The 25,992-nt window shown below is 30.7% G+C and overlaps 2 protein-coding genes across 2 annotated transcripts; both read left to right on the top strand.

Annotated features, from left to right (window-relative positions):
* Positions 1-1,446: 1,446 nt before the first annotated feature.
* Positions 1,447-6,834, top strand: LOC149532888 (beta-glucosidase 12-like). The gene is made up of 12 exons (XM_089804128.1): positions 1,447-1,678; positions 3,574-3,632; positions 3,763-3,838; positions 3,927-4,004; positions 4,086-4,173; positions 4,308-4,554; positions 4,940-5,055; positions 5,349-5,569; positions 5,673-5,704; positions 5,806-5,908; positions 6,323-6,431; positions 6,513-6,834. Exons 1-12 carry the CDS (start codon positions 1,456-1,458, stop codon positions 6,676-6,678), a joined length of 1,518 nt encoding a protein of 505 aa, XP_089660254.1. The 5' UTR covers positions 1,447-1,455; the 3' UTR covers positions 6,679-6,834.
* Positions 6,835-16,687: 9,853 nt separating this feature from the next.
* LOC149532887 (beta-glucosidase 12-like) lies at positions 16,688-22,404 on the top strand. Its single transcript, XM_089803976.1, has 12 exons — positions 16,688-16,922; positions 19,145-19,203; positions 19,334-19,409; positions 19,497-19,574; positions 19,656-19,743; positions 19,878-20,124; positions 20,510-20,625; positions 20,919-21,139; positions 21,243-21,274; positions 21,376-21,478; positions 21,892-22,000; positions 22,083-22,404. The coding sequence occupies exons 1-12, from the start codon at positions 16,700-16,702 to the stop codon at positions 22,246-22,248; spliced, it is 1,518 nt and encodes a 505-aa protein (XP_089660102.1). The 5' UTR covers positions 16,688-16,699; the 3' UTR covers positions 22,249-22,404.
* Positions 22,405-25,992: the final 3,588 nt, after the last annotated feature.

Here is a 25,992-nt window from a genome sequence, read left to right as displayed (position 1 = left end):
AATGGATAAAATGCATTACTTCTGATTCACCCCCACTACTCAGAAGTATTCTTTCCATTTGATTATTCCAACAGTAAGGCCTTTAAAACTGAGTAAAAAAATTTTATACCAAAAATTCTCAATAACTTCACAAATACACTTAGTATTGTAATAAAACTTTACTGGTAGGCTAATATGTCTAAAATGAACCTTGACCATGGATGAAATTAGAACATTCTAAGCTTGGGTGACTAGCTTATTTTACACCCATGATACTCCTACATCAAGTTCTTTGTAGCCATTATTTAGCCTAGCCACAAGGTCATCGAGACTATAACTAATAACATCATGAATAAAAACATTACTAAGAAAAAATGGTGGTGGATTTGGAGATGGACAAAGACAAATGCCATGATGAGGTGTTGGTTCCAAAAAGAAAACAAGAGAGTCTGAAAAGAAAAGTACAAATATTTCCATCGTCATAATATTTTGAAGAATCTTGTGTAGGTGCTCTTGCTCTCTCTTAATTTTTCCCCACCTCTTGTTTCATTTCTTGTCTATCTTTAGACTATTAATTTTTATATTTTATTATAAAAATAAAATTATAATTATAATTTGTACTAACTAATACATATCCCTTCAAAACCTACTTTCACCTTAATTTAAAACACATTCATGATTCAATACCTTTGCCTTATATCTTTTATATTATATAATTCTTTAGAATTCATTATCATAATGTAAAAAATAATTATATATAATATGGACGCACTTGATTAGATAATCCACGTGCCCTAGTCCCATAGTTACATAGTTAGATAATCCTAGTAGTCAAAATGATCATTTTCTTATCGTGGAATAATTTGCCAAGTTGCAGCAAAGCCAGCAGTCCAACCATATCTCTTATTTCACCATCAACGCACGTTTCTCTACAATTTTTTCAAAGACACGAGATACAAAAAAATGTTATTTGTTTGTTATCACATATAATTCATTTTTTATTGTCACAAGGGATCGTGGTCTATTCTAAAATATGGTTAAAAAATATTTTATCACATACAATATGTAAACGAACAAACAATTTCAAATTGTAAAGACATCATTTTATAATGTAAAACACATGTTCATCTGTAAAATTTAATTCAAAATAAATATAATTTTATCATTTTTAATGGAAGCTTGCATGTGTTATCTAAAAAATTATATAAACGTTGGTATGTACTGATAAGAAAATTGATATAAATGTTGGTATTGACTGACTCAGCTATCTTTTTTTGGATTGCAGGGATTGTAACCTTGTTTAATGCTTATCTTTAAATGTGGACAGGGCCGTGTTAAATATATCTTCCAATAGTTGAATAGAAATAACACTTGATGGTCAAATTCAAAGTCTAGTATGTGGGCCTCCTTTGATTTCCTCTATAAAAAGAACCCATGCATGGCATATATAACTCATTGTGTGCTAAGTTTAGTAGAATGAATAGCAAGATGGGGTGGAGAGAAGCTTGTGTAGTGGTTTGTATGGGGTGGGTGTTATTGCTTAATGTATCAGGTGAGGAAGAGATGAGAGTGTTAACTAGAAGTGGGTTTCCAAATGGATTCACATTTGGTACAGCCTCTGCTTCATATCAGTATGAAGGAGCCGCAATGGAAGGAGGAAGAGGCCCAAGCATTTGGGATACTTTCTCCCATATTTCAGGTTAATTTCTTTTATACATCTTTTCATTTCTATTCATTGAATTTTCTAATACAGCTTATTTCATAGGCTGAAATCAAGATTAATTGTTATTTGTTGTGATTAATTATTATTATCATTTGTTACGTTTGAATAGACTGCAATTCAATACCTCCCAGATAAGAGACTTACAATTTACCATTATGTTATAGATTCTTATCTATGATCTCTAGATATTTATCTCATAATGACCAATTAGAATTATGTGATAATGTTTTGTTCAAATTTTGAGGTGTTGAATAAGTGAAGTCCATCAACTTATCCATTTGTTTTCCACTAGCCAAGCTTATTTGTATTTCAGTCACAGGCTTCTAAAATAATGTGGATAATGGAATAATTATATTCCATAGCTGAAGCTCACTTTGCTGCTGTAAAAATAAAGATATTAATAACAAGATTTTGTCTGATTCTTGTGAGTGTAATAGATTTCTTGTGGGTGTAATAGATTTGATGAATTTTATAATATATATTTTAATTTTGCAAATTGTTTTTCTGTACTTCATATTCAACAATTTGGACTTTTTAAAGTCCGACTTTTTCTATCTATTTTTTTAGCAAGATTATGTAGTATTTTGTTAAATTTGAACTTTTCAGATGTGACTTTTTTCATTTCTTTTTCCTTTTTTCAAATCATTAAAAGGCTGAAGTAAAATATTGTATTAATGATTCAGTATAAGGTCACAATGGTTCCTCACAGGCCTGGAATTTGATGCCTATGTTGGCTGTTTTTGCACTTTTTAACCATATATGACAGGTTAAAAAATTGTAAGACTGTATGGTGTGATAGGCTAATTTTTTTAATTTTTTAGAGAACCGTCAACATGACAACTAAATCTATTACTAAACCATCAATATTTGTTATAGGTAATTTAGTATTATATTTAATATTATACATAAATGTGATTTCATAATTTGTATAATATATATGTATGATAAATATATATTATTTTATATTATAGATGTTTCTATTTTTTGTTTCTGTTTAGTTATGTTTCTATTTTGATGAATACATATTTATATTAATTTATAATCTTATCAAAATGCAATATATTAAAATTTAAAATTTATTTTTAAAAATATAAAATTTAAAAATCTCTTTAAGTAACATACATGAACTTAGAAACTTGCTTCTTTTATGATATTGTATATAGTATTAATTTATAATTACAAGTTATTCATAGAGAGTTTTGCAAATATTACTAATTACTATTATTATTTTCTAGTTTATAGAATAGTTAAAGTTAAAATGAAAATTCACAATCAATTTTTTTATCAAAACGTAGAATGAAAGGCATACAAGAAATTTGGCCGTCATAAAAAAAATCATATAACAGGCAAGGGTGACCGTCAAATTCCAGGTCTGGTTCCCATCTATTATATTCCATAGTCTGACTTTTTCTATCTATTTTTTTAGCAAGATTATGTAGTGTTTTGTTAAATTTGAACTTTTCAGATGTGACTTTTTCCACTTATTTTTCCTTTTTTTAAATCATTAAAAGGCTGAAGTCAAAATGATTTAGTATAAGGTCACAATGGTTCCCCATCTCCGTGATAATGATTCAACTTGAAGCACTAATTCCGTCTTATAGAAAGATTCCATAGACTTTTTATTACTCTTATCTCATTATCTCTCCAAACACCTTATTTCTCCATCTCCTTATTTATACCACATCCTCATCACTCCATACAACCTTTACCACTCCATACAACTCCTATTACTCCACCTTTCATATTTCCCAAAAACAACTTATGAATCCCTCTTATCATTCCAAAACAAACCTCTATTACCTTTCTTTTATAAATATATATTTCTACCTGGTGAATAATACTATTCAATAAACTGAATAAAACTTGTGTAGGGAAAGTTGCTAATGGAAGCAACGGAGATGTAGCTGTGGATGAATATCATCGCTATAAGGTATGCTACTTACAATATTTGATTCAAATCATATTATTTTCTTATCCATGAGGATCGTGAATCTACTCCTTTTTATGTTTTCAGCCTCCAAATGAATTTACTATTATATCTTGGGTTGTGTGATTTGCAGGAAGATGTGAAACTAATGAAGGACATGGGCTTGGATGCATATAGGTTTTCCATATCCTGGTCACGGATATTACCATGTAAGTCAATTTTTTAGACCCCTAAACAAAATTGACTAGCAATCAGCCGTGCCTTTCTTTAAAAAGTTTTTTTTTTGGATGAAAATAGATGGCACAATCGAAGGTGGAATTAACAAAGTTGGAGTGGCCTACTACAACAACCTTATCAATGAACTCTTAAAACATGGTAAAAATTAATCATATTTTCTATTATGGACATAGAAATCTCTATAATTTTATTCAAGCCATAACCAAATCATGTTTGCAGATATAAAGCCTTTTGTGACTCTGTTTCATTGGGATCTTCCACAAGCTCTGGAGGACAGTTATGGGGGCTTTCTCAGCGAAAAAATTGTGTATGAAATCCTTCCAAACATGAAATCCTTTTTGCATCTATGCCCATATAGTGCACTATAGTATACTTCTTGATTTCATTCATTGATTACTCATTTTATATGAAGATAAGGAGACCAGTATTTTAAATATGCAGGAAGCATTTTGAAGCTTACAGTGATTTATGCTTTGAAGAGTTTGGGGATCGAGTGAAGCACTGGATAACTCTAAATGAACCTCATTCCTACGCCACTGGTGGATATGAGACTGGTACATTGGCACCAGGCCGCCATTCCTCTTCCCATTCAAGCACAGGAAATTCAGGAACAGAGCCTTATATTGTGGCCCATAATCTTCTTCTCTCCCATGCAGCTGCTGTGACTGTATACAAGACCAAATATCAGGTGATTTATTCCTTTTCTCAAGTAAATTTCACTTTCATACCATTTTTTTTTTTATAGGTACAGTCATTAATTATTATTATTATGTGTTAAGTTCGAACTTGAACCTTCCAAACAAGAGACTCACAATTTACCATTGTATTATACGCTTTTTCCTCTTGTTCTACTTACAATTGCTTTCTATTAGTATCTATTAGTATCTTCATTAGTATTCTCAGATTCTCAAAGGGTTGAGATTCTTGTATAAAAAGAAAGACTAAACATTAACTACGAGAAGGAAGGAAGGAGTACAGATGAAAAGTCTTACAATTTATAATATCCAAAATCAAACTGATGTGAAATCGATTTCTTGTAATGATTTTTGCTAATCTACTAATTTTATGTGCAGGCCAAACAAAAGGGCGTGATTGGAATTACATTGATAAGCAACTGGTTTCTTCCCCATTCAAAGTCACATTCTGACCAGAAAGCCGCCCAGAGGGCCATAGATTTCATGTTTGGTTGGTAAGCAAAGATCTTTTGAAAACAGTCTATTAATTAAAAATATTATTTTTTCAGAGTCCGGTTATCTCAAGCAGTGAAAGATTAGTTTTTTATCAACGTTTTGAATGGATTCATCATCAAAATAATATAGAGCTGGAAGAAGCTCTAAATTTTAAATTTAGATTTGGAAATATGATATAAACCATTGATAAAAATAAAAGCTTGAGCAGATTCCAGAAATTACATATGGCGATGACAATTTGAATTTAGTAAAATCCATTGTTAAATGTCTGATTAGCACTACAAATTTACAGGTATATGGACCCAATTACAGAAGGGGAATACCCATCAGTAATGAGAAATCTTGTTGGTAAGCGTTTGCCCAAATTTAGTGCCCATCAATCTGCTAAATTGAAAGGTTCATTTGATTTTCTGGGCGTGAATTATTACACAAGCCGCTACGCCATTGATGTTCCAGTGCCACCAAATCCTATGAACACCACCTACACACTGGACTCCCAAGCTAATCTAACAAGTACACTTTTCTTAAAAATATTTTTCTTAGTGAAAACAACCATTGTTTTAAAATAAAATATTGACTTAGTTTTTAATCTGTGTTATTGAAAAAATGGTGTCAGCTGAGAGAAATGGTATGCTCATCGGATCAGTGGTAAGACTCACAAAACTCAAAAAATGAAAATAAATAAATACTATTTAATTGAATAAGTAAAAATATTTTTGAATTTTTTTTTAAAATTGATGGGACAACAGGCAGCATCTGACTGGCTCTACGTATATCCACGTGGAATAAGAGAGCTGCTAAACTACATCAGACAAAGATATGACAATCCACTCATTTTCATTACAGAGAATGGTAAGAAATTTATATGATGGAATATTAAAAAAGCATTAAGGGGAATTGATTTAATGGAAGCAATTTTTAATGATGTTGTTTGTTGTATATTTTAATTATTAATTTGTTTAGAAGGTTTATTTGAAATTGGCTTAATTTTTTCATATGAATTCAGATGAACCATTATAACAAATTAGAATTTGGAATATATTTTTTTGAGTCAAAATGAAAGACATTATTTTCTTTGATAATTCGATAAAATCTACTTTTGTTCCAATTATATTGCTAAAAAATAATATGTATAAAAACAAATTATTTTTGCTATTGACAATATTTTAGTTATAAAAATTAAAGTTACATCTTATTTTGATATTTTTGAATAAAAAGTTATTATTTTTTAAATTAATAAATTGGAGTACATTTTTTATTATATAGGCATTGATGAAAAGAACGATGATACACTATCATTGACACAAGCACTTAATGATACTTGGCGCATTGACTTTTATGCAAAGCATTTATCATTTGTTCAACAAGCAATAAGGTAAATCTTGCACATACATACTTTTTTTAGCTTTCTTTTATGGATATTTATACTTAAACATGATGATGGGTTGAATAACAGGGGTGGATCCAACATACAAGGTTACTTTGCATGGTCTTTGTTAGACAACTTTGAGTGGGCAAATGGCTACACAGTTCGTTTTGGTCTTCATTACATAGATTATAAGAATAATTTAACTCGATATCCTAAAGAATCAGTCTATTGGTTCCGTAGTTTCTTGAAATAGAGTACAAGATTTATCATAGAATGTAAGAAAAAATCTATGTACAAAAGCATCAAGTCTATTGGTTTACTTGATTCTTGAAATAAAGTACAACAAAGTATATCCTTTGTAAATCATAACTTGAATTTCTTCTATATAGAAAAATATATTGCAGGTTTTCATAGTGTCTCATTTACATTATTTTATTTTATTTAAGTTCAATCATAGTTAGTATTTTTTTGCTAATATTTAAATTTTTTATATTTTATTTAGTATTATTATTTTTTAATTGATAATAATAAAATATATTAATCTTTATATGAAAATCATTTTTTCCATTGAAACAAAGACATCAATATAATTTTTAGAAATATTTTAATAGATATTGTTACCTTTTTAGTATTTCAAATATAAACCATAAATATTTTATAATATAGAACTTTATAAATTATAAAGTTAATTATATAATATTAACAAATACACAATTTTTAATAGTTACATACTTATAAAAAAAAAAATTATAATATAAGTTTATTGGACCCCTAAAAATACAATGTGAGCCAGTATATTTTTCTCATTCAAATTATAACAAAGAAAATATTAGTGTACTACTAAAAGATGTATGATTTAAGAGAGATTTAGTATTAAGAGGGCCTAAATTACACCTTTTGGGATAATAAAAAGCATCAATGAAAAGAATAGATAATTTTTTTAAAAATAACTATATCTTATTGAAAGTGAACTATGTTGAATACACAACGAAATGTCATATTCTAAAGTTTATACTTATATACAATTAAATTGATTTTTTGTTGAATTGTACATGTCAAAATAAATTAAGACTCAATCAAAATTTAAATATATATTTGTAATAATATCTTTATTTTTTAGTATTATTCTTATTTTTAATTAATTAAATACAATATACAGATTATAATACATACGCAGTTATTAATAACTTTTTTTCTTTTTTTCCCTTAGTAAAACTTTTTTCTTTATCTCCCTTAGTAATACACAAAGGGCATGTGCCGAGGACCAAAAAGGTACCAAAAATATTTTTGGTCCACCAATTTAACTAGGGTGAAAGCCCTGTGACTTGGCATGCCCAAGCCTTAGGCTTAAGAAGTGCAAAGCATAGAGTGTGCACCCTATTTAAAACCAAATATGAAAATCAATATAAGAAAATGAAACCCAATTTTATTCATTCTAGTTGTGAGACTTGGTATTATTTTGCCGCATAAACTGTGTATGCCTTCATTGGAGCTCAATTTTCTTTGTAGCATTGATTCAAAAATATCTCCATTGTGTAGATGAAGTCGAAGTGATAAGTAAATTTATAGCCAATGCTTCATTTTTTTTATTAAATTCTAAGTTTTATTTAGGTTTTCAATCATATTTTGTTTTATTGTAGAAAGTTATTAAAAATTTAATCTAATTACCATCCTACTTCCACATGCCCTACTATTCTAAGGCCTCCACCTTCTCATCATGAAGAAACAAATAAAGAAAATGAACCCCAACTCCTCAATCAATCCAAAGACCTCCACTTGGAATGCAAGAAACTATGATGAACCAAATAGAAAGTAGAAAATTTGAATTACAACCTTTGATTGGGAGGTTAAGAAATCTATCGATACAAATCCTAGAAGGAAACACTTGTCAATTCACTAGAATCAATCTTGACCCACACAGGATCAATTAGTGGGCAACTTAACTTATGATTAAACAAAAGAGAAGAGAAAAAATATATTTTGTAGATAAGTTGTCATATAAGGGCATACAAAAGATTTTTTTTATACCAAAATGCAATATTTGCAAGCTATTTGTAAATCCAAAAAAAATGAGGAACTAAAAGATACTTGTAGGAAGTTTTTGATCCATTGATGTGCACATGAAGTAAAATTCTTTTTCTTGGGATAGATGGTGGATGGTTTTTGATACCCCTCTTTGCAAAAATTATGAGTTTCTAATTTTTTTTTGAGGAAACTATATTGTGAATTTGTCCTCAAGGAGATCTCTGATGATTTTGACTTTCTAGAATCTCACATGGGGTAGAGGTGAGGGGTCATCATTTGATAGACTTGGGTCATATCCTAACCTTAATACACCTAGGGTGGCCACTAGAAGCCACATATCAAGCATGTTACTCTTCCTCTTTTTGTAAAGGAACATGTGGGGGTTAACACACTAGACATTATTAGTGATGTACAATAGACTCTTGTAGAGTGTGCCACTCCTTTAGTGGAGCATGAGCATGTGAAACCTTCAAGGGGGCATATATGTTGGTCATGTGGAGCTATATGCACATTTTTAGTGTTGATGCATAGGCAAATGATGATAGAACATTCACATTGATATACAGGAAAATACTTGCAAGTTCATTTAATTCATTTGATCATATTTAATTTATAGATGAATGTATAACTAAATTGATTATGATCAAAATTCAGGATAACAATATCAATGAGAGTGGTAGTATTACATCAAGCCCACATGTATGTATAATTAATCATTATAAGTACATTTGAGTACTATGTAGTTATATGAATGGTCATCTCATAACTCATTATGCATGTGCATTCTAGTTTAATAGTGCTTTCTTGATGTTCACTTTGTAAACCTCAGGGTATGATGAAACTTTTATAGAGTTATCATTATTTGTGTGTTCATTTGATTTACTTGATAAATAGTTACTTAATAAATGAATGAATAAATCATTTAGTAGAAAAAATATGATCAAAATCTAGAGCTGAACTATTCATGTCAGGGGTAGCATTCTTTTAGTTGCCTTTGCCATGACATTGTCAATTCCATAAGTATATGTAATAAAACATTATAATTATTACATGTAAATAGTATATTATTACATGAATTGTTTCATTCTAAATTATCATACACATGCATTAGTTTACAGTTGGAACCTCAATGTTAATACCATATGTGGAAGGACATTGTGGTACTATTATAAAGGTACCATTTATTCATTTGTGTGATTATAAAAAAAAAAGGTATTCTTGATAACTACAATGTTAGTATAAGGAAGCACCAAGAGAGGGGATGAATTGATGTAGCAATATTGCTTAACCTTCTTCTTCGTACCAAACCAAAATTTAAAATTGAATGTAAAAGTAACTAAACCAAACAAGATTGAACACATAAAAATCATAACACCATGATTTATTATCAAGGAAAACTTGGTAAAGGGAAAAACATTGATGAGGATGATATCCACAAATAACTCCTTGTACTATGGTAATAAGGTGTCTTATAATTGGCTTAAGTACAAAAAGGGGAATACACTTGCATTTAGACCTATAACCTAGAGCTCGCTACTTAATTACACAATTCAAATACATCAGGCATAAATCCAATTACATAATCAAAATGGACTTAAAGTTTTATACCACATTGATTGGTAACATCAATAATTCTTGTACAACTCCAATGATGCTCCAAAGGGAAATACAATCTCTATTTCCTAGATTTTCATCTTCATGTTATGTTCATCATCCTTAATTTATATCAATCTCTTCTCTTCTCCATCTAAATCATTACTTGATCTCATATATCAAATCATAACTATTGCATAACCAAATCATCAAATCATAGCATTCTAACCAACATAAATCATCTTTGATGTTGTATCAACCAAAATATACCATTTAACCTAAATACAATATTGATTAACCATGTAGACTGGTGGATTATAGCGAACTTCTATTTTTTCACAAAAATTGTCAATCGTATATTCAGCAATGAATATCTCATGCATATGTCAACATCTAGATTTTTTATCATTAGATTATACATAATCCTGTGTCTACTTACTTTCTTGATAATGATATCCTCTAAGTTACCAAAATATGTTTGATCTGTCATTTAATTATTGATTGACTTGCATACTACTTCTGGTACATAAATAATTGTAAGTATCAAGAACTTTGGTAGAGTATCTTATCTAAAATTATGGTCAATATTAAATAAAAGTGGTTTCCATCAATAACAACATACCATGCATATATTTTACTCTTTCCAACAATCTCCCCATTTGGCATTGATGACAACACTTAGTAAAAAAATTGTTAAGTGTCCGTCCCAAAATATGCCAAATCAAAAACTTCTGAAATCCCCTTGAATTGATTAGTCATTTTTCACATATAATTCTCCTATACATTTTTAATCCTTCTACCCATTTTGAAATTAATGGAAAAGGAAGGATGAAATAAACAAGACGATCTACCAAACTCCTACTATGTCCACATATACATATCTACAAGTGATAAGAAAAACTCACATTATTTTGAAAATATCTACAAAACATATTTTTAATGCAATGATGTCAACTACCCAATTATTTCTTTTGTCATCCAATACTTGGATTTGTTGGAGTTGAGGAAAGCCAACTCCGAAGGCGCAAAGATCACCTGCATGCGAAACCTATCAAAGAGAAGCCATAGAAGGGGAGGAGCATGGAGCATGGGCAAAAACCCTAAACGGACATGAGAGACACCATAAATGCAAACACAATGAGAAATGTATTTACAATAAGAAATGATGTTGTTGTTATGTTGTTGTTCAAATACAATGAGAGAGAGCCCGAATATAAAGAGCTCATGGAAGCTTGTAGAACAAGCTGGAAGGTGGTAGAAGATAAGTGTGACAACTAGAAGGGAACAAACTCCCGTGTTGTCACCAACTAACCACAACACGCATTAAATATAAAATATTAAATAAATGCATGACCTAAGTAAGCTTAAGCAATAGAATAAATAATTAATAATTAATTATTTACTCTAACACCCCCCCTTAAGTGCAACTTAGGGAAATGCCTTAAGCTCACAAAACTAAGATGAAATGCATAATGGGTCCCGGCAACGAGGCCATATTAGGTACCCATGTACAATGCAAGAAGATGAAACCTCTGTAAGCGAGGAAAGAGAGAAAACCACATGGGAAAAACCCTCCCCCAAAAAGAGGTAAGAACCCAGTGAAGAACTGAAGAAGTCTCCAACTAGGGAAATTGTCCCCTAAAACAGGAACAAGAAGTGATCATGAAGAAGCAGCATCACTGAAGCATGAAGAAGCCGCAAATCTGCCAAACTGCTGATCTGAAGAAACCTCCATGGAAGAAGAAGGCACGAACTGAGCATGTCTATATGGTAGATGATCCATCTCACCGAAATGCATAGGTAGCCAGCCACTGCAATCGCCTTGTACATAGGATCAACCACTGAATACATAGTTCACACTATCAAACCATCGAACCATGGATGCATTAGAACACAACATAACCCCCCCTTAATGCAGACGGGGTGTGATGACAGGCAACTGAGAAGGTGAGCCAAAATCTCCTACAAACGAACCAAGAATGAGGAGAGAGGAAAAGAGGTACAGACACCGATAAAGACACGGTCTAGCTGACTCTGCATGGGGCTAATGTCGTGGAAGGGACACTCACTTGACAAAGGGAGAATGCCTAAAATAGAAAACAAATAATCCCCCCCATGGTGCTTTATGAAATAGTGCAAGTACACCTGACTCAAAACAATGTTCATGACTCCCAGAATGCAAAAGTGACACTTTATCTCAGTGCGATACAAATAAGTGCTTCAAAATGATAGCTACAATGATCAAAACTGAAAAGAAACTAAACCAAAAGAAAGTACAGCCGAAAAGAAAGCAAACCATGCCAGGAAAACGATCCTCGGGCCTAAAACACTCAAAATATCCACCATAGAGCAAAAATGCCAAAACTATGATAGAAAGAGTAGAGGCCAAAAATAAAGAAAAAGGACTACATTTCTGAAAAGAATATATGGATGAGTTGAAAAAGGCTATAATAGAACCAATTAGAGACAAGGTGAAACCACAAGAACCACCTTGTAACATTTCTAGAGCTACTAGTACTCAAATTTTAATGCTTCTACCACCATTTCCAACAATAGAAACATTTGGAATAGGTGATGCCATGCAACAAAAGTCAAGGCGAGGAGCAAATAAAGATACATCAAAAGAGCAAATAGGAGAGATTGCTACATCTGATCCTACAATACAGTCAATAGGTACACCTCAGATTATTATGATTGATTAGGGGAGAATAGATGAGGAAAAGGAGGACAAATCAAAAGAAGAGGAGCAAGCCACAATACAAACATTGGTAGAATTACCAAAAACATGCACTCCTAAAAAAACTCTTTAGAAGCCGAGCACTGATGCAATGCCATTGCAAATATCTACACCATTCTTGAGCTCAACCAAAGTGACTAAGGTACTTCACTATGGAGACCTTGAGTTAGATGAAGAAATTGTCATACCTACCTATGACTCCAAGACAATCAACATTGAGTAGATCATAGAGATGTGGGATGCATTGAATAGGAGAAAGAGGCGAGAAATACTCAAGAAGGAGTATAAACATAAGCAAGCATTGCATGAGATTAAGGACATCTTTATGGATGCATTTAGCTTGCAGTCACCAGATGAGACAAAGCATATAATGGAACAATTGTCAGATATTGTTGACCAGGTGACAAGTGAAGACCAGGAAACAAATGTGAAACTCATGGAATGGTCTGAAAGGAAGTTTCAAGGAAAACTAAATGTGAAAATATCTAGTGGCATAGAACTTCAACAAGTTGAATTGGCCAACAAGATTGAAAAGGTCAAAATTGTACTTGAGAATATCTTCTCATTGTACAATAAGCTGTGTGATTTTTTCAATTTTACACAAGAGACAGACCAAAGAATATTGAGCTTGGAGAGAAATCTAAAAATTTCTAGCATGTAGCTACCAAAAGACCTAGCTCAGAGTGAGAAGCATTTTTCCCAATCGCTTCACACCCAAAAGGAGTTAGCTGCACTCACAAGTGAAGAGGCCAATATAAAGGCCAAATTAATGCAGATTCAATCTTCCATAACCCCACATTTGGAAGTACTCCATAAAGAGAAAGTCTATGCTGAAACTGTTTTAAAGAAAGATCCTAATCTTTCTACATTAGATGGACTTGTACATCTTGCTACAGAGACTGCCATCCAACATAAGTCACTAGAAATTGCTTTGAAAAATTGGGATGTAGCTCTTAAGATGATAATGGAGGTCAACAGTACATTTTTGGTGAAATATGGTATTACTCCTTAGCACCTTTGACATAAGTGTTAAAAAGGGGGAGAAATAAAATAAAGGGGGAGATACAATGTTTTGGGAATTGTATGGAAGGTAACACAGGCAAAGAGTATCAGATACATCAGCACAAGAATTTTGGTTACAGGAATAGAAATGGCACATAAACTCAGGGGGAGTTATAAGAATTTTAAGGTATATTGTTACTTACAAAATGGCACATAAACTCAGGGGGAGTTATAAGAATTTAAGGTATATTGTTCCTTACAAAATTTTGAACAAGTTTTTTAAATTTTGTAAATATGCTGAATAGATTGGATAATGTACACATAAGGTCAGATAAATACTGCTTAGTTAAGTGTTTTTGACACTCATGTCAAAGGGGGAGATTATTGGTCTTAGATTGGTTTTGATAATTGAGTGTCAACACACTTAACCAATCTTCATATAGAAGCCGAGTACACTATATATGCTAAGCAATAGTATGTGCTGAGTTAGAATTTCTTCAAGTGCTGAGTTACAGTTGATGCCGAGCAAGTCAAAATGCAATTGGTGCCGAGAAAACCAGAATCATACATGTGCCAAGCACCAGTAATCTAGTATGTTTCGAATAACACAGAATCAACATATGAGTTTGTACCTTCACAGACTCAAATGTAAACCATTTTTTGAGCCAACATGGAAGGATCTCCAAGGATATTAAAGATAAGAAAAATTCTTTTATTTTTCCTATGCAATCTGCATGTGCAGCCAATAAGAAAAATGGAGAAGGCATGCAACCAATAAGAAAAGTGCAAGGAGTGAACAAGAATTAAAAATTTAATATGGATCATAGATCCATACCTAACCCTAAGTCTTCGAAATCTTTAAAAGGAGGACGAAACCCCATTGTATGTATGGAAGAGAGCAGTGTAAGGGTAAACTATAGCGAAATTTAGTGGGAAGAGTGAAAAGACTTAGAGGAACAAAGTAACATTGCAGTATCCAGTTGATCATAATAGAGCAAGGGAATCGAATAGATATCAGATCTCAAAGGATCAAGATCAGAGAGCAGATCAAGTGCCTAAATTCAGCAATCAAGGATTGTAAGCTATCAGGTTTATTTAGTCTAATACTATCTAGCAATTGTATTAGAAGGAAAATCCTATGTTGATAGGTTAGCTTAATAGCTAAGTTGTAGATCTTTTGAAAAGGTGATAAAATCCTTTAACAGGGTGACACTTCATGTAAAGTGTTTGTAAATCCTTTAACCAGGTCACTATTGACACAGTGTAAAGCCTTTAACAGGGCAGGCCTTTTACAAGCAGACCATCAGAAGTGGTCAAACATTATTGTTGTAGTGATTTTGTGGGTATCATCCCCAACCCACTTTTACCTTCTCATTTTGGAGGGTTTCTAGGTTACCAAATTTTGGTGTTATGTGTTGTGATGCATGTTTTCACTTTATGGTTGTTTCATATGTTTACATGCATGCAATTTATTTTGAGTTAAAATTTTTAATGGATAAAATGCATTACTTCTGATTCACCCCCCCTACTCAAAAGTATTCTTTCCATTTGATTATTCCAACAGTAAGGCCTTTAAAACCGAGTAAAAAAATTTTATACCAAAAATTCTCAATAACTTCACAAATACACTTAGTATTGTAATAAAACTTTACTGGTAGGCTAATATGTCTAAAATGAACCTTGACCATGGATGAAATTAGAACATTCTAAGCTTGGGTGACTAGCTTATTTTACACCCATGATACTCCTACATCAAGTTCTTTGTAGCCATTATTTAGCCTAGCCACAAGGTCATCGAGACTATAACTAATAACATCATGAATAAAAACATTACTAAGAAAAAATGGTGGTGGATTTGGAGATGGACAAAGACAAATGCCATGATGAGGTGTTGGTTCCAACTAGAAAACAAGAGAGTCTGAAAAGAAAAGTACAAATATTTCCATCGTCATAATATTTTGAAGAATCTTGTGTAGGTGCTCTTGCTCTCTCTTAATTTTCCCCCACCTCTTGTTTCATTTCTTGTCTATCTTTAGACTATTAATTTTTATATTTTATTATAAAAATAAAATTATAATTATAATTTGTACTAACTAATACATATCCCTTCAAAACCTACTTTCACCTTAATTTAAAACATATTCATGATTCAATACCTTTGTCTTATATCTTTTATATTATATAATTCTTTACAATTCATTATCATAATGTAAAAAATAATTATATATAATATGGACGCACTTGATTAGATAATCCACGTGCCCTAGTCCCATAGTTACATAGTTAGATAATCCTAGTAGTCAAAATGATCATTTTCTTATCGTGGAATAATTTGCCAAGTTGCAGCAAAGCCAGCAGTCCAACCATATCTCTTATTTCACCATCAACGCACGTTTCTCTACAATTTTTTCAAAGACACGAGATACAAAAAAATGTTATTTGTTTGTTATCACATATAATTCATTTTTTATTGTCACAAGGGATCGTGGTCTATCACATACAATATGTAAACGAACAAACAATTTCAAATTGTAAAGACATCATTTTATAATGTAAAACACATGTTCATCTGTAAAATTTAATTCAAAATAAATATAATTTTATCATTTTTAATGGAAGCTTGCATGTGTTATCTAAAAAATTATATAAACGTTGGTATGTACTGATAAGAAAATTGATATAAATGTTGGTATTGACTGACTCAGCTATCTTTTTTTGGATTGCAGGGATTGTAACCTTGTTTAATGCTTATCTTTAAATGTGGACAGGGCCGTGTTAAATATATCTTCCAATAGTTGAATAGAAATAACACTTGATGGTCAAATTCAAAGTCTAGTATATGGGCCTCCTTTGATTTCCTCTATAAAAGGAGCCCATGCATGGCATATATAACTCATTGTGTGCTAAGTTTAGTAGAATGAATAGCAGGATGGGGTGGAGAGAAGCTTGTGTAGTGGTTTGTATGTGGTGGGTGTTATTGCTTAATGTATCAGGTGAGGAAGAGATGAGAGTGTTAACTAGAAGTGGGTTTCCAAATGGATTCACATTTGGTACAGCCTCTGCTTCATATCAGTATGAAGGAGCCGCAATGGAAGGAGGAAGAGGCCCAAGCATTTGGGATACTTTCTCCCATATTTCAGGTTAATTTCTTTTATACATCTTTCCATTTCTATCCATTGAATTTTCTAATACAGCTTATTTCATAGGCTGAAATCAAGATTAATTGTTATTTGTTGCGATTGATTATTATTGTTATCTGTTACGTTTGAATAGACTTGCAACTCAATACCTCCCAAATAAGAGACTTACAATTTACCATTATGTTATAGATTCTTATCTATGATCTCGAGATATTTATCTCATAATGACCAATTAGAATTGGTGTATATTTTTTATTCAACAATAACTATATATAGAGAAGGATCTTCCTCCTATTTTAGTATTCTTATTCTTGTCGCACATCATGTTATTATATTTTGTTCTGATTAAATTTGGACTTTCAAAGGTGTTTTTCTAATTTTATTTTTCTATGGTCTATGCTCCGCTCCAGTTTGGACTCCGAGAGCATGCATTTTCAATTAATTTTAGCAAGATTATGTGATAATGTTTTGTTCAAATTTTGATGTGTTGAATAAGTGAAGTCCATCAACTTATCCATTTGTTTTCCACTAGCCAAGCTTATTTGTATTTCAGTCACAGGCTTCTAAAATAATGTGGATAATGGAATAATTATATTGCATAGCTGAAGCTCACTTTGCTGCTGTAAAAATAAAGATATTAATAACTAGATTTTGTCTGATTCTTGTGAGTGTAATAGATTTCTTGTGGGTGTAATAGATTTGATGAATTATATAATATATATTTTAATTTTGCAAATTGTTTTTCTGTACTTCATATTCAACAATTTGGACTTTTTAAAGTCTGACTTTTTCTATCCATTTTTTTAGCAAGATTATGTAGTATTTTGTTAAATTTGAACTTTTCAGATGTGACTTTTTTCATTTCTTTTTTCTTTTTTCAAATCATTAAAAGGCTGAAGTCAAATATTGTATTAACGATTCAGTATAAGGTCACAATGGTTCCTCAGAGGCCTGGAATTTGATGCAATTTGATGCCTGTGTTGGCTGTTTTTGCACTTTTTAACCATATATGACTGTTTAAAAAATTGTAAGACCGTATGGTTTGATAGGCTAATTTTTTTAATTTTTTAGAGAACCAATCTATTACTAAACCATCAATATTTGTTATAGGTAATTTAGTATTATATTTAATATTATACATAAATGTGATTTCATAATTTGTATAATATATATGTATGATAAATATATATTATTTTATATTATAGATGTTTCTATTTTTTGTTTCTGTTTATTTATATTTCTATTTTGATGAATACATATTTATATTAATTTATAATCTTATCAAAATCAATATATTAAAATGTAAAATTTATTTTAAAAATATAAAATTTAAAAATCTCTTAAAGTAACATACATGAACTTAGAAACTTGCTTTTTTTTATGATATTGTATATAGTATTAATTTATAATTACAAGTTATTCATAGAGAGTTTTGCAAATATTACTAATTGCTATTATTATTTTCTAGTTTATAGAATAGTTAAAGTTAAAATGAAAATTGACAATCAATTTTTTTTTATCAAAATGTAGAATAAAAGGCATAAAAGAAATTTGGCCGTCATAAAAAAAATCATATAACAGGCAAGGGTGACCGTCAAATTCCAGGCCTGGTTCCCATCTATTATATTCCATAGTCTGACTTTTTCTATCTATTTTTTTAGCAAGATTATGTAGTGTAATAAAAAAAAATCATATAACAGGCAAGGGTGACCGTCAAATTCCAGGCCTGGTTCCCATCTATTATATTCCATAGTCTGACTTTTTCTATCTATTTTTTTAGCAAGATTATGTAGTGTTTTGTTAAATTTGAACTTTTCAGATGTGACTTTTTCCACTTATTTTTCCTTTTTTTAAATCATTAAAAGGCTGAAGTCAAAATGATTTAGTATAAGGTCACAATGGTTCCCCATCTCCATGATAATGATTCAACTTGAGGCACTAATTCGTCTTATAGAAAGATTCCAGACTTTTTATTACTCTTATCTCATTATCTCTCCAAACACCTTATTTCTCCATCTCCTTGTTTATACCACATCCTCATCACTCTATACAATCTTTACCACTCCATACAACTCCTATTACTCCACCTTTCATATTTCCCAAAAACAACTTATGAATCCCTCTTATCATTCCAAAACAATCCTCTATTACCTTTCTTTTATAAATATATATTTCTACCTGGTGAATAATACTATTCAATAAACTGAATAAAACTTGTGTAGGGAAAGTTGCTAATGGAAGCAACAGAGATGTAGCTGTGGATGAATATCATCGTTATAAGGTATGCTACTTACAATATTTGATTCAAATTATATTTTCTTCTTATCCATGAAGATCGTGAATCTACTCCTTTTTATGTTTTCAGCCTCCAAATGAATTTACTATTATATCTTGGATTGTGTGATTTGCAGGAAGATGTGAAACTAATGAAGGACATGGGCTTGGATGCATATAGGTTTTCCATATCCTGGTCACGGATATTACCATGTAAGTCAATTTTTTAGACCCCTAAACAAAATTGACTAGCAATCAGCCGTGCCTTTCTTTAAAAAGTTTTTTTTTGGATGAAAATAGATGGCACAATCGAAGGTGGAATTAACAAAGTTGGAGTGGCCTACTACAACAACCTTATCAATGAACTCTTAAAACATGGTAAAAATTAATCATATTTTCTATTATGGACATAGAAATTTCTATAATTTTATTCAAGCCATAACCAAATCATGTTTGCAGATATAAAGCCTTTTGTGACTCTGTTTCATTGGGATCTTCCACAAGCTCTGGAGGACAGTTATGGGGGCTTTCTCAGCGAAAAAATTGTGTATGAAATCCTTCCAAACATGAAATCCTTTTTGCATCTATGCCCATATAGTGCACTATAGTATACTTCTTGATTTCATTCATTGATTACTCATTTTATATGAAGATAAGGAGACCAGTATTTTAAATATGCAGGAAGCATTTTGAAGCTTACAGTGATTTATGCTTTGAAGAGTTTGGGGATCGAGTGAAGCACTGGATAACTCTAAATGAACCTCATTCCTACGCCACTGGTGGATATGAGACTGGTACATTGGCACCAGGCCGCCATTCCTCTTCCCATTCAAGCACAGGAAATTCAGGAACAGAGCCTTATATTGTGGCCCATAATCTTCTTCTCTCCCATGCAGCTGCTGTGACTGTATACAAGACCAAATATCAGGTGATTTATTCCTTTTCTCAAGTAAATTTCACTTTCATACCATTTTTTTTTTTATAGGTACAGTCATTAATTATTATTATTATGTGTTAAGTTCGAACTTGAACCTTCCAAACAAGAGACTCACAATTTACCATTGTATTATACGCTTTTTCCTCTTGTTCTACTTACAATTGCTTTCTATTAGTATCTATTAGTATCTTCATTAGTATTCTCAGATTCTCAAAGGGTTGAGATTCTTGTATAAAAAGAAAGACTAAACATTAACTACGAGAAGGAAGGAAGGAGTACAGATGAAAAGTCTTACAATTTATAATATCCAAAATCAAACTGATGTGAAATCGATTTCTTGTAATGATTTTTGCTAATCTACTAATTTTATGTGCAGGCCAAACAAAAGGGCGTGATTGGAATTACATTGATAAGCAACTGGTTTCTTCCCCATTCAAAGTCACATTCTGACCAGAAAGCCGCCCAGAGGGCCATAGATTTCATGTTTGGTTGGTAAGCAAAGATCTTTTGAAAACAGTCTATTAATTAAAAATATTATTTTTTCAGAGTCCGGTTATCTCAAGCAGTGAAAGATTAGTTTTTTATCAACGTTTTGAATGGATTCATCATCAAAATAATATAGAGCTGGAAGAAGCTCTAAATTTTAAATTTAGATTTGGAAATATGATATAAACCATTGATAAAAATAAAAGCTTGAGCAGATTCCAGAAATTACATATGGCGATGACAATTTGAATTTAGTAAAATCCATTGTTAAATGTCTGATTAGCACTACAAATTTACAGGTATATGGACCCAATTACAGAAGGGGAATACCCATCAGTAATGAGAAATCTTGTTGGTAAGCGTTTGCCCAAATTTAGTGCCCATCAATCTGCTAAATTGAAAGGTTCATTTGATTTTCTGGGCGTGAATTATTACACAAGCCGCTACGCCATTGATGTTCCAGTGCCACCAAATCCTATGAACACCACCTACACACTGGACTCCCAAGCTAATCTAACAAGTACACTTTTCTTAAAAATATTTTTCTTAGTGAAAACAACCATTGTTTTAAAATAAAATATTGACTTAGTTTTTAATCTGTGTTATTGAAAAAATGGTGTCAGCTGAGAGAAATGGTATGCTCATCGGATCAGTGGTAAGACTCACAAAACTCAAAAAATGAAAATAAATAAATACTATTTAATTGAATAAGTAAAAATATTTTTGAATTTTTTTTTTAAATTGATGGGACAACAGGCAGCATCTGACTGGCTCTACGTATATCCACGTGGAATAAGAGAGCTGCTAAACTACATCAGACAAAGATATGACAATCCACTCATTTTCATTACAGAGAATGGTAAGAAATTTATATGATGGAATATTAAAAAAGCATTAAGGGGAATTGATTTAATGGAAGCAATTTTTAATGATGTTGTTTGTTGTATATTTTAATTATTAATTTGTTTAGAAGGTTTATTTGAAATTGGCTTAATTTTTTCATATGAATTCAGATGAACTATTATAACAAATTAGAATTTGGAATATATTTTTTTGGGTCAAAATGAAAGACATTATTTTCTTTGATAATTCGATAAAATCTACGTTTGTTCCAATTATATTGCTAAAAAATAATATGTATAAAAACAAATTATTTTTGCTATTGACAATATTTTAGTTATAAAAATTAAAGTTACATCTTATTTTGATATTTTTGAATAAAAAGTTATTATTTTTTAAATTAATAAATTGGACTACATTTTTATTTTATAGGCATTGATGAAAAGAACGATGATACACTATCATTGACACAAGCACTTAATGATACTTGGCGCATTGACTTTTATGCAAAGCATTTATCATTTGTTCAACAAGCAATAAGGTAAATCTTGCACATACATACTTTTTTTTAGCTTTCTTTTATGGATATTTATACTTAAACATGATGATGGGTTGAATAACAGGGGTGGATCCAACATACAAGGTTACTTTGCATGGTCTTTGTTAGACAACTTTGAGTGGGCAAATGGCTACACAGTTCGTTTTGGTCTTCATTACATAGATTATAAGAATAATTTAACTCGATATCCTAAAGCATCAGTCTATTGGTTCTGTAGTTTCTTGAAATAGAGTACAAGATTTATCATAGAATGTAAGAAAAAATCTATGTACAAAAGCATCAAGTCTATTGGTTTACTTGATTCTTGAAATAAAGTACAACAAAGTATATCCTTTGTAAATCATAACTTGAATTTCTTCTATATAGAAAAATATATTGCAGGTTTTCATAGTGTCTCATTTACATTATTTTATTTTATTTAAGTTCAATCATAGTTAGTATTTTTTTGGTAATATTTAAATTTTTTATATTTTATTTAGTATTATTATTTTTTAATTGATAATAATAAAAATATTAATCTTTATATGAAAATCATTTTTTCCATTGAAACAAAGACATCAATATAATTTTTAGAAATATTTTAATAGATTTTGTTACCTTTTTAGTATTTCAAATATAAACCATAAATATTTTATAATATAGAACTTTATAAATTATAAAGTTAATTATATAATATTAACAAATACACAATTTTTAATAGTTACATACTTATAAAAAAAAATTATAATATGGACCCCTAAAAATACAATGTGAGCCAGTATATTTTTCTCATTCAAATTATAACAAAGGAAATATTAGTGTACTACTAAAAGATGTATGATTTAAGAGAGATTTAGTATTAAGAGGGCCTAAATTACACCTTTTGGGATAATAAAAAGCATCAATGAAAAGAATAGATAATTTTTTTAAAAATAACTATATCTTATTGAAAGTGAACTATGTTGAATACACAACGAAATGTCATATTCTAAAGTTTATACTTATATACAATTAAATTGATTTTTTGTTGAATTGTACATGTCAAAATAAATTAAGACTCAATCAAAATTTAAATATATATTTGTAATAATATCTTTATTTTTTAGTATTATTCTTATTTTTAATTAATTAAATACAATATACAGATTATAATACATACGCAGTTATTAATAACTTTTTTTCTTTTTTTCCCTTAGTAAAACTTTTTTCTTTATCTCCCTTAGTAATACACAAAGGGCATGTGCCGAGGACCAAAAAGGTACCAAAAATATTTTTGGTCCACCAATTTAACTAGGGTGAAAGCCCTGTGATTTGGCATGCCCAAGCCTTAGGCTTAAGAAGTGCAAAGCATAGAGTGTGCACCCTATTTAAAACCAAATATGAAAATCAATATAAGAAAATGAAACCCAATTTTATTCATTCTAGTTGTGAGACTTGGTATTATTTTGCTGCATAAATTGTGTATGCCTTCATTGGAGCTCAATTTTCTTTGTAGCATTGATTCAAAAATATCTCCATTGTGTAGATGAAGTCGAAGTGATAAGTAAATTTATAGCCAATGCTTCATTTTTTTAATTAAATTCTAAGTTTTATTTAGGTTTTCAATCATATTTTGTTTTATTGTAGAAAGTTATTAAAAATTTAATCTAATTACCATCCTACTTCCACATGCCCTACTATTTTAAGGCCTCCACCTTCTCATCATGAAGAAACAAATAAAGAAAATGAACCCCAACTCCTCAATCAATCCAAAGACCTCCACTTGGAATGCAAGAAACTATGATGAACCAAATAGAAAGTAGAAAATTTGAATTACAACCTTTGATTGGGAGGTTAAGAAATCTATCGATACAAATCCTAGAAGGAAACACTTGTCAATTCACTAGAATCAATCTTGACCCACACAGGATCAATTAGTGGGCAACTTAACTTATGATTAAACAAAAGAGAAGAGAAAAAATATATTTTGTAGATAAGTTGTCATATAAGGGCATACAAAAGATTTTTTTTATACCAAAATGCAATATTTGCAAGCTATTTGTAAATCCAAAAAAAATGAGGAACTAAAAGATACTTGTAGGAAGTTTTTGATCCATTGATGTGCACATGAAGTAAAATTCTTTTTCTTGGGATAGATGGTGGATGGTTTTTGATACCCCTCTTTGCAAAAATTATGAGTTTCTAATTTTTTTTTGAGGAAACTATATTGTGAATTTGTCCTCAAGGAGATGTCTGATGATTTTGACTTTCTAGAATCTCACATGGGGTAGAGGCGAGGGGTCATCATTTGATAGACTTGGGTCATATCCTGACCTTAATACACCTAGGGTGGCCACTAGAAGCCACATATCAAGCATGTTACTCTTCCTCTTTTTGTAAAGGAACATGTGGGGGTTAACACACTAGACATTATTAGTAATGTAAAATAGACTCTTGTAGAGTGTGTCACTCCTTTAGTGGAGCATGAGCATGTGAAACCTTCAAGGGGGCATATCTGTTGGTCATGTGGAGCTATATGCACATTTTTAGTGTTGATGCATAGGCAAATGATGATAGAACATTCACATTGATATACAGGAAAATACTTGCAAGTTCATTTAATTCATTTGATCATATTTAATTTATAGATGAATGTATAACTAAATTGATTATGATCAAAATTCAGGATAACAATATCAATGAGAGTGGTAGTATTACATCAAGCCCACATGTATGTCTAATTAATCATTATAAGTACATTTGAGTACTATGTAGTTATATGAATGGTCATCTCATAACTCATTATGCATGTGCATTCTAGTTTAATAGTGCTTTCTTGATGTTCACTTTGTAAACCTCAGGGTATGATGAAACTTTTATAGAGTTATCATTATTTGTGTGTTCATTTGATTTACTTGATAAATAGTTACTTAATAAATGAATGAATAAATCATTTAGTAGAAAAAATATGATCAAAATCTAGAGCTGAACTATTCATGTCAGGGGTAGCATTCTTTTAGTTGCCTTTGCCATGACATTGTCAATTCCATAAGTATATGTAATAAAACATTATAATTATTACATGTAAATAGTATATTATTACATGAATTGTTTCATTCTAAATTATCATACACATGCATTAGTTTACAGTTGGAACCTCAATGTTAATACCATATGTGGAAGGACATTGTGGTACTATTATAAAGGTACCATTTATTCATTTGTGTGATTATAAAAAAAAAAGGTATTCTTGATAACTACAATGTTAGTATAAGGAAGCACCAAGAGAGGGGATGAATTGATGTAGCAATATTGCTTAACCTTCTTCTTCATACCAAACCAAAATTTAAAATTGAATGTAAAAGTAACTAAACCAAACAAGATTGAACACATAAAAATCATAACACCATGATTTATTATCAAGGAAAACTTGGTAAAGGGAAAACATCGATGAGGATGATATCCACAAATAAATCCTTGTACTGTGGTAATAAGGTGTCTTATAAAAGGCTTAAGTACAAAAGGGGAATACACTTGCATTTAGACCTATAACCTAGAGCTTGCTACTTAATTACACAATTCAAATACATCAGGCATAAATCCAATTACATAATCAAAATGGACTTAAAGTTTTATACCACATTGATTGGTAACATCAATAATGCTTGTACAACTCCAATGATGCTCCGAAGGGAAATACAATCTCTATTTCCTGGATTTTCATCTTCATGTTATGTTCATCATCCTTAATTTATATCAATCTCTTCTCTTCTCCATCTAAATCATTACTTGATCTCATATATCAAATCATAACTATTGCATAACGAAATCATCAAATCATAGCATTCTAACCAACATAAATCATCTTTGATGTTGTATCAACCAAAATATACCATTTAACCTAAATACAATATTGATTAACCATGTAGACTGGTGGATTATAGCGAACTTCTATTTTTTCACAAAAATTGTCAATCGTATATTCAGCAATGAATATCTCATGCATATGTCAACAT

This window comes from Cupressus sempervirens, chromosome 10 (genome assembly GCF_028749045.1).
Source record: "Cupressus sempervirens isolate cs-2001-9-10 chromosome 10, ASM2874904v1, whole genome shotgun sequence".
Lineage (NCBI taxonomy): Eukaryota > Viridiplantae > Streptophyta > Pinopsida > Cupressales > Cupressaceae > Cupressus > Cupressus sempervirens.
The sequence above is the reverse complement of the archived record's forward strand: the minus strand, read 5'-3'. Positions and strand labels throughout refer to the sequence as shown.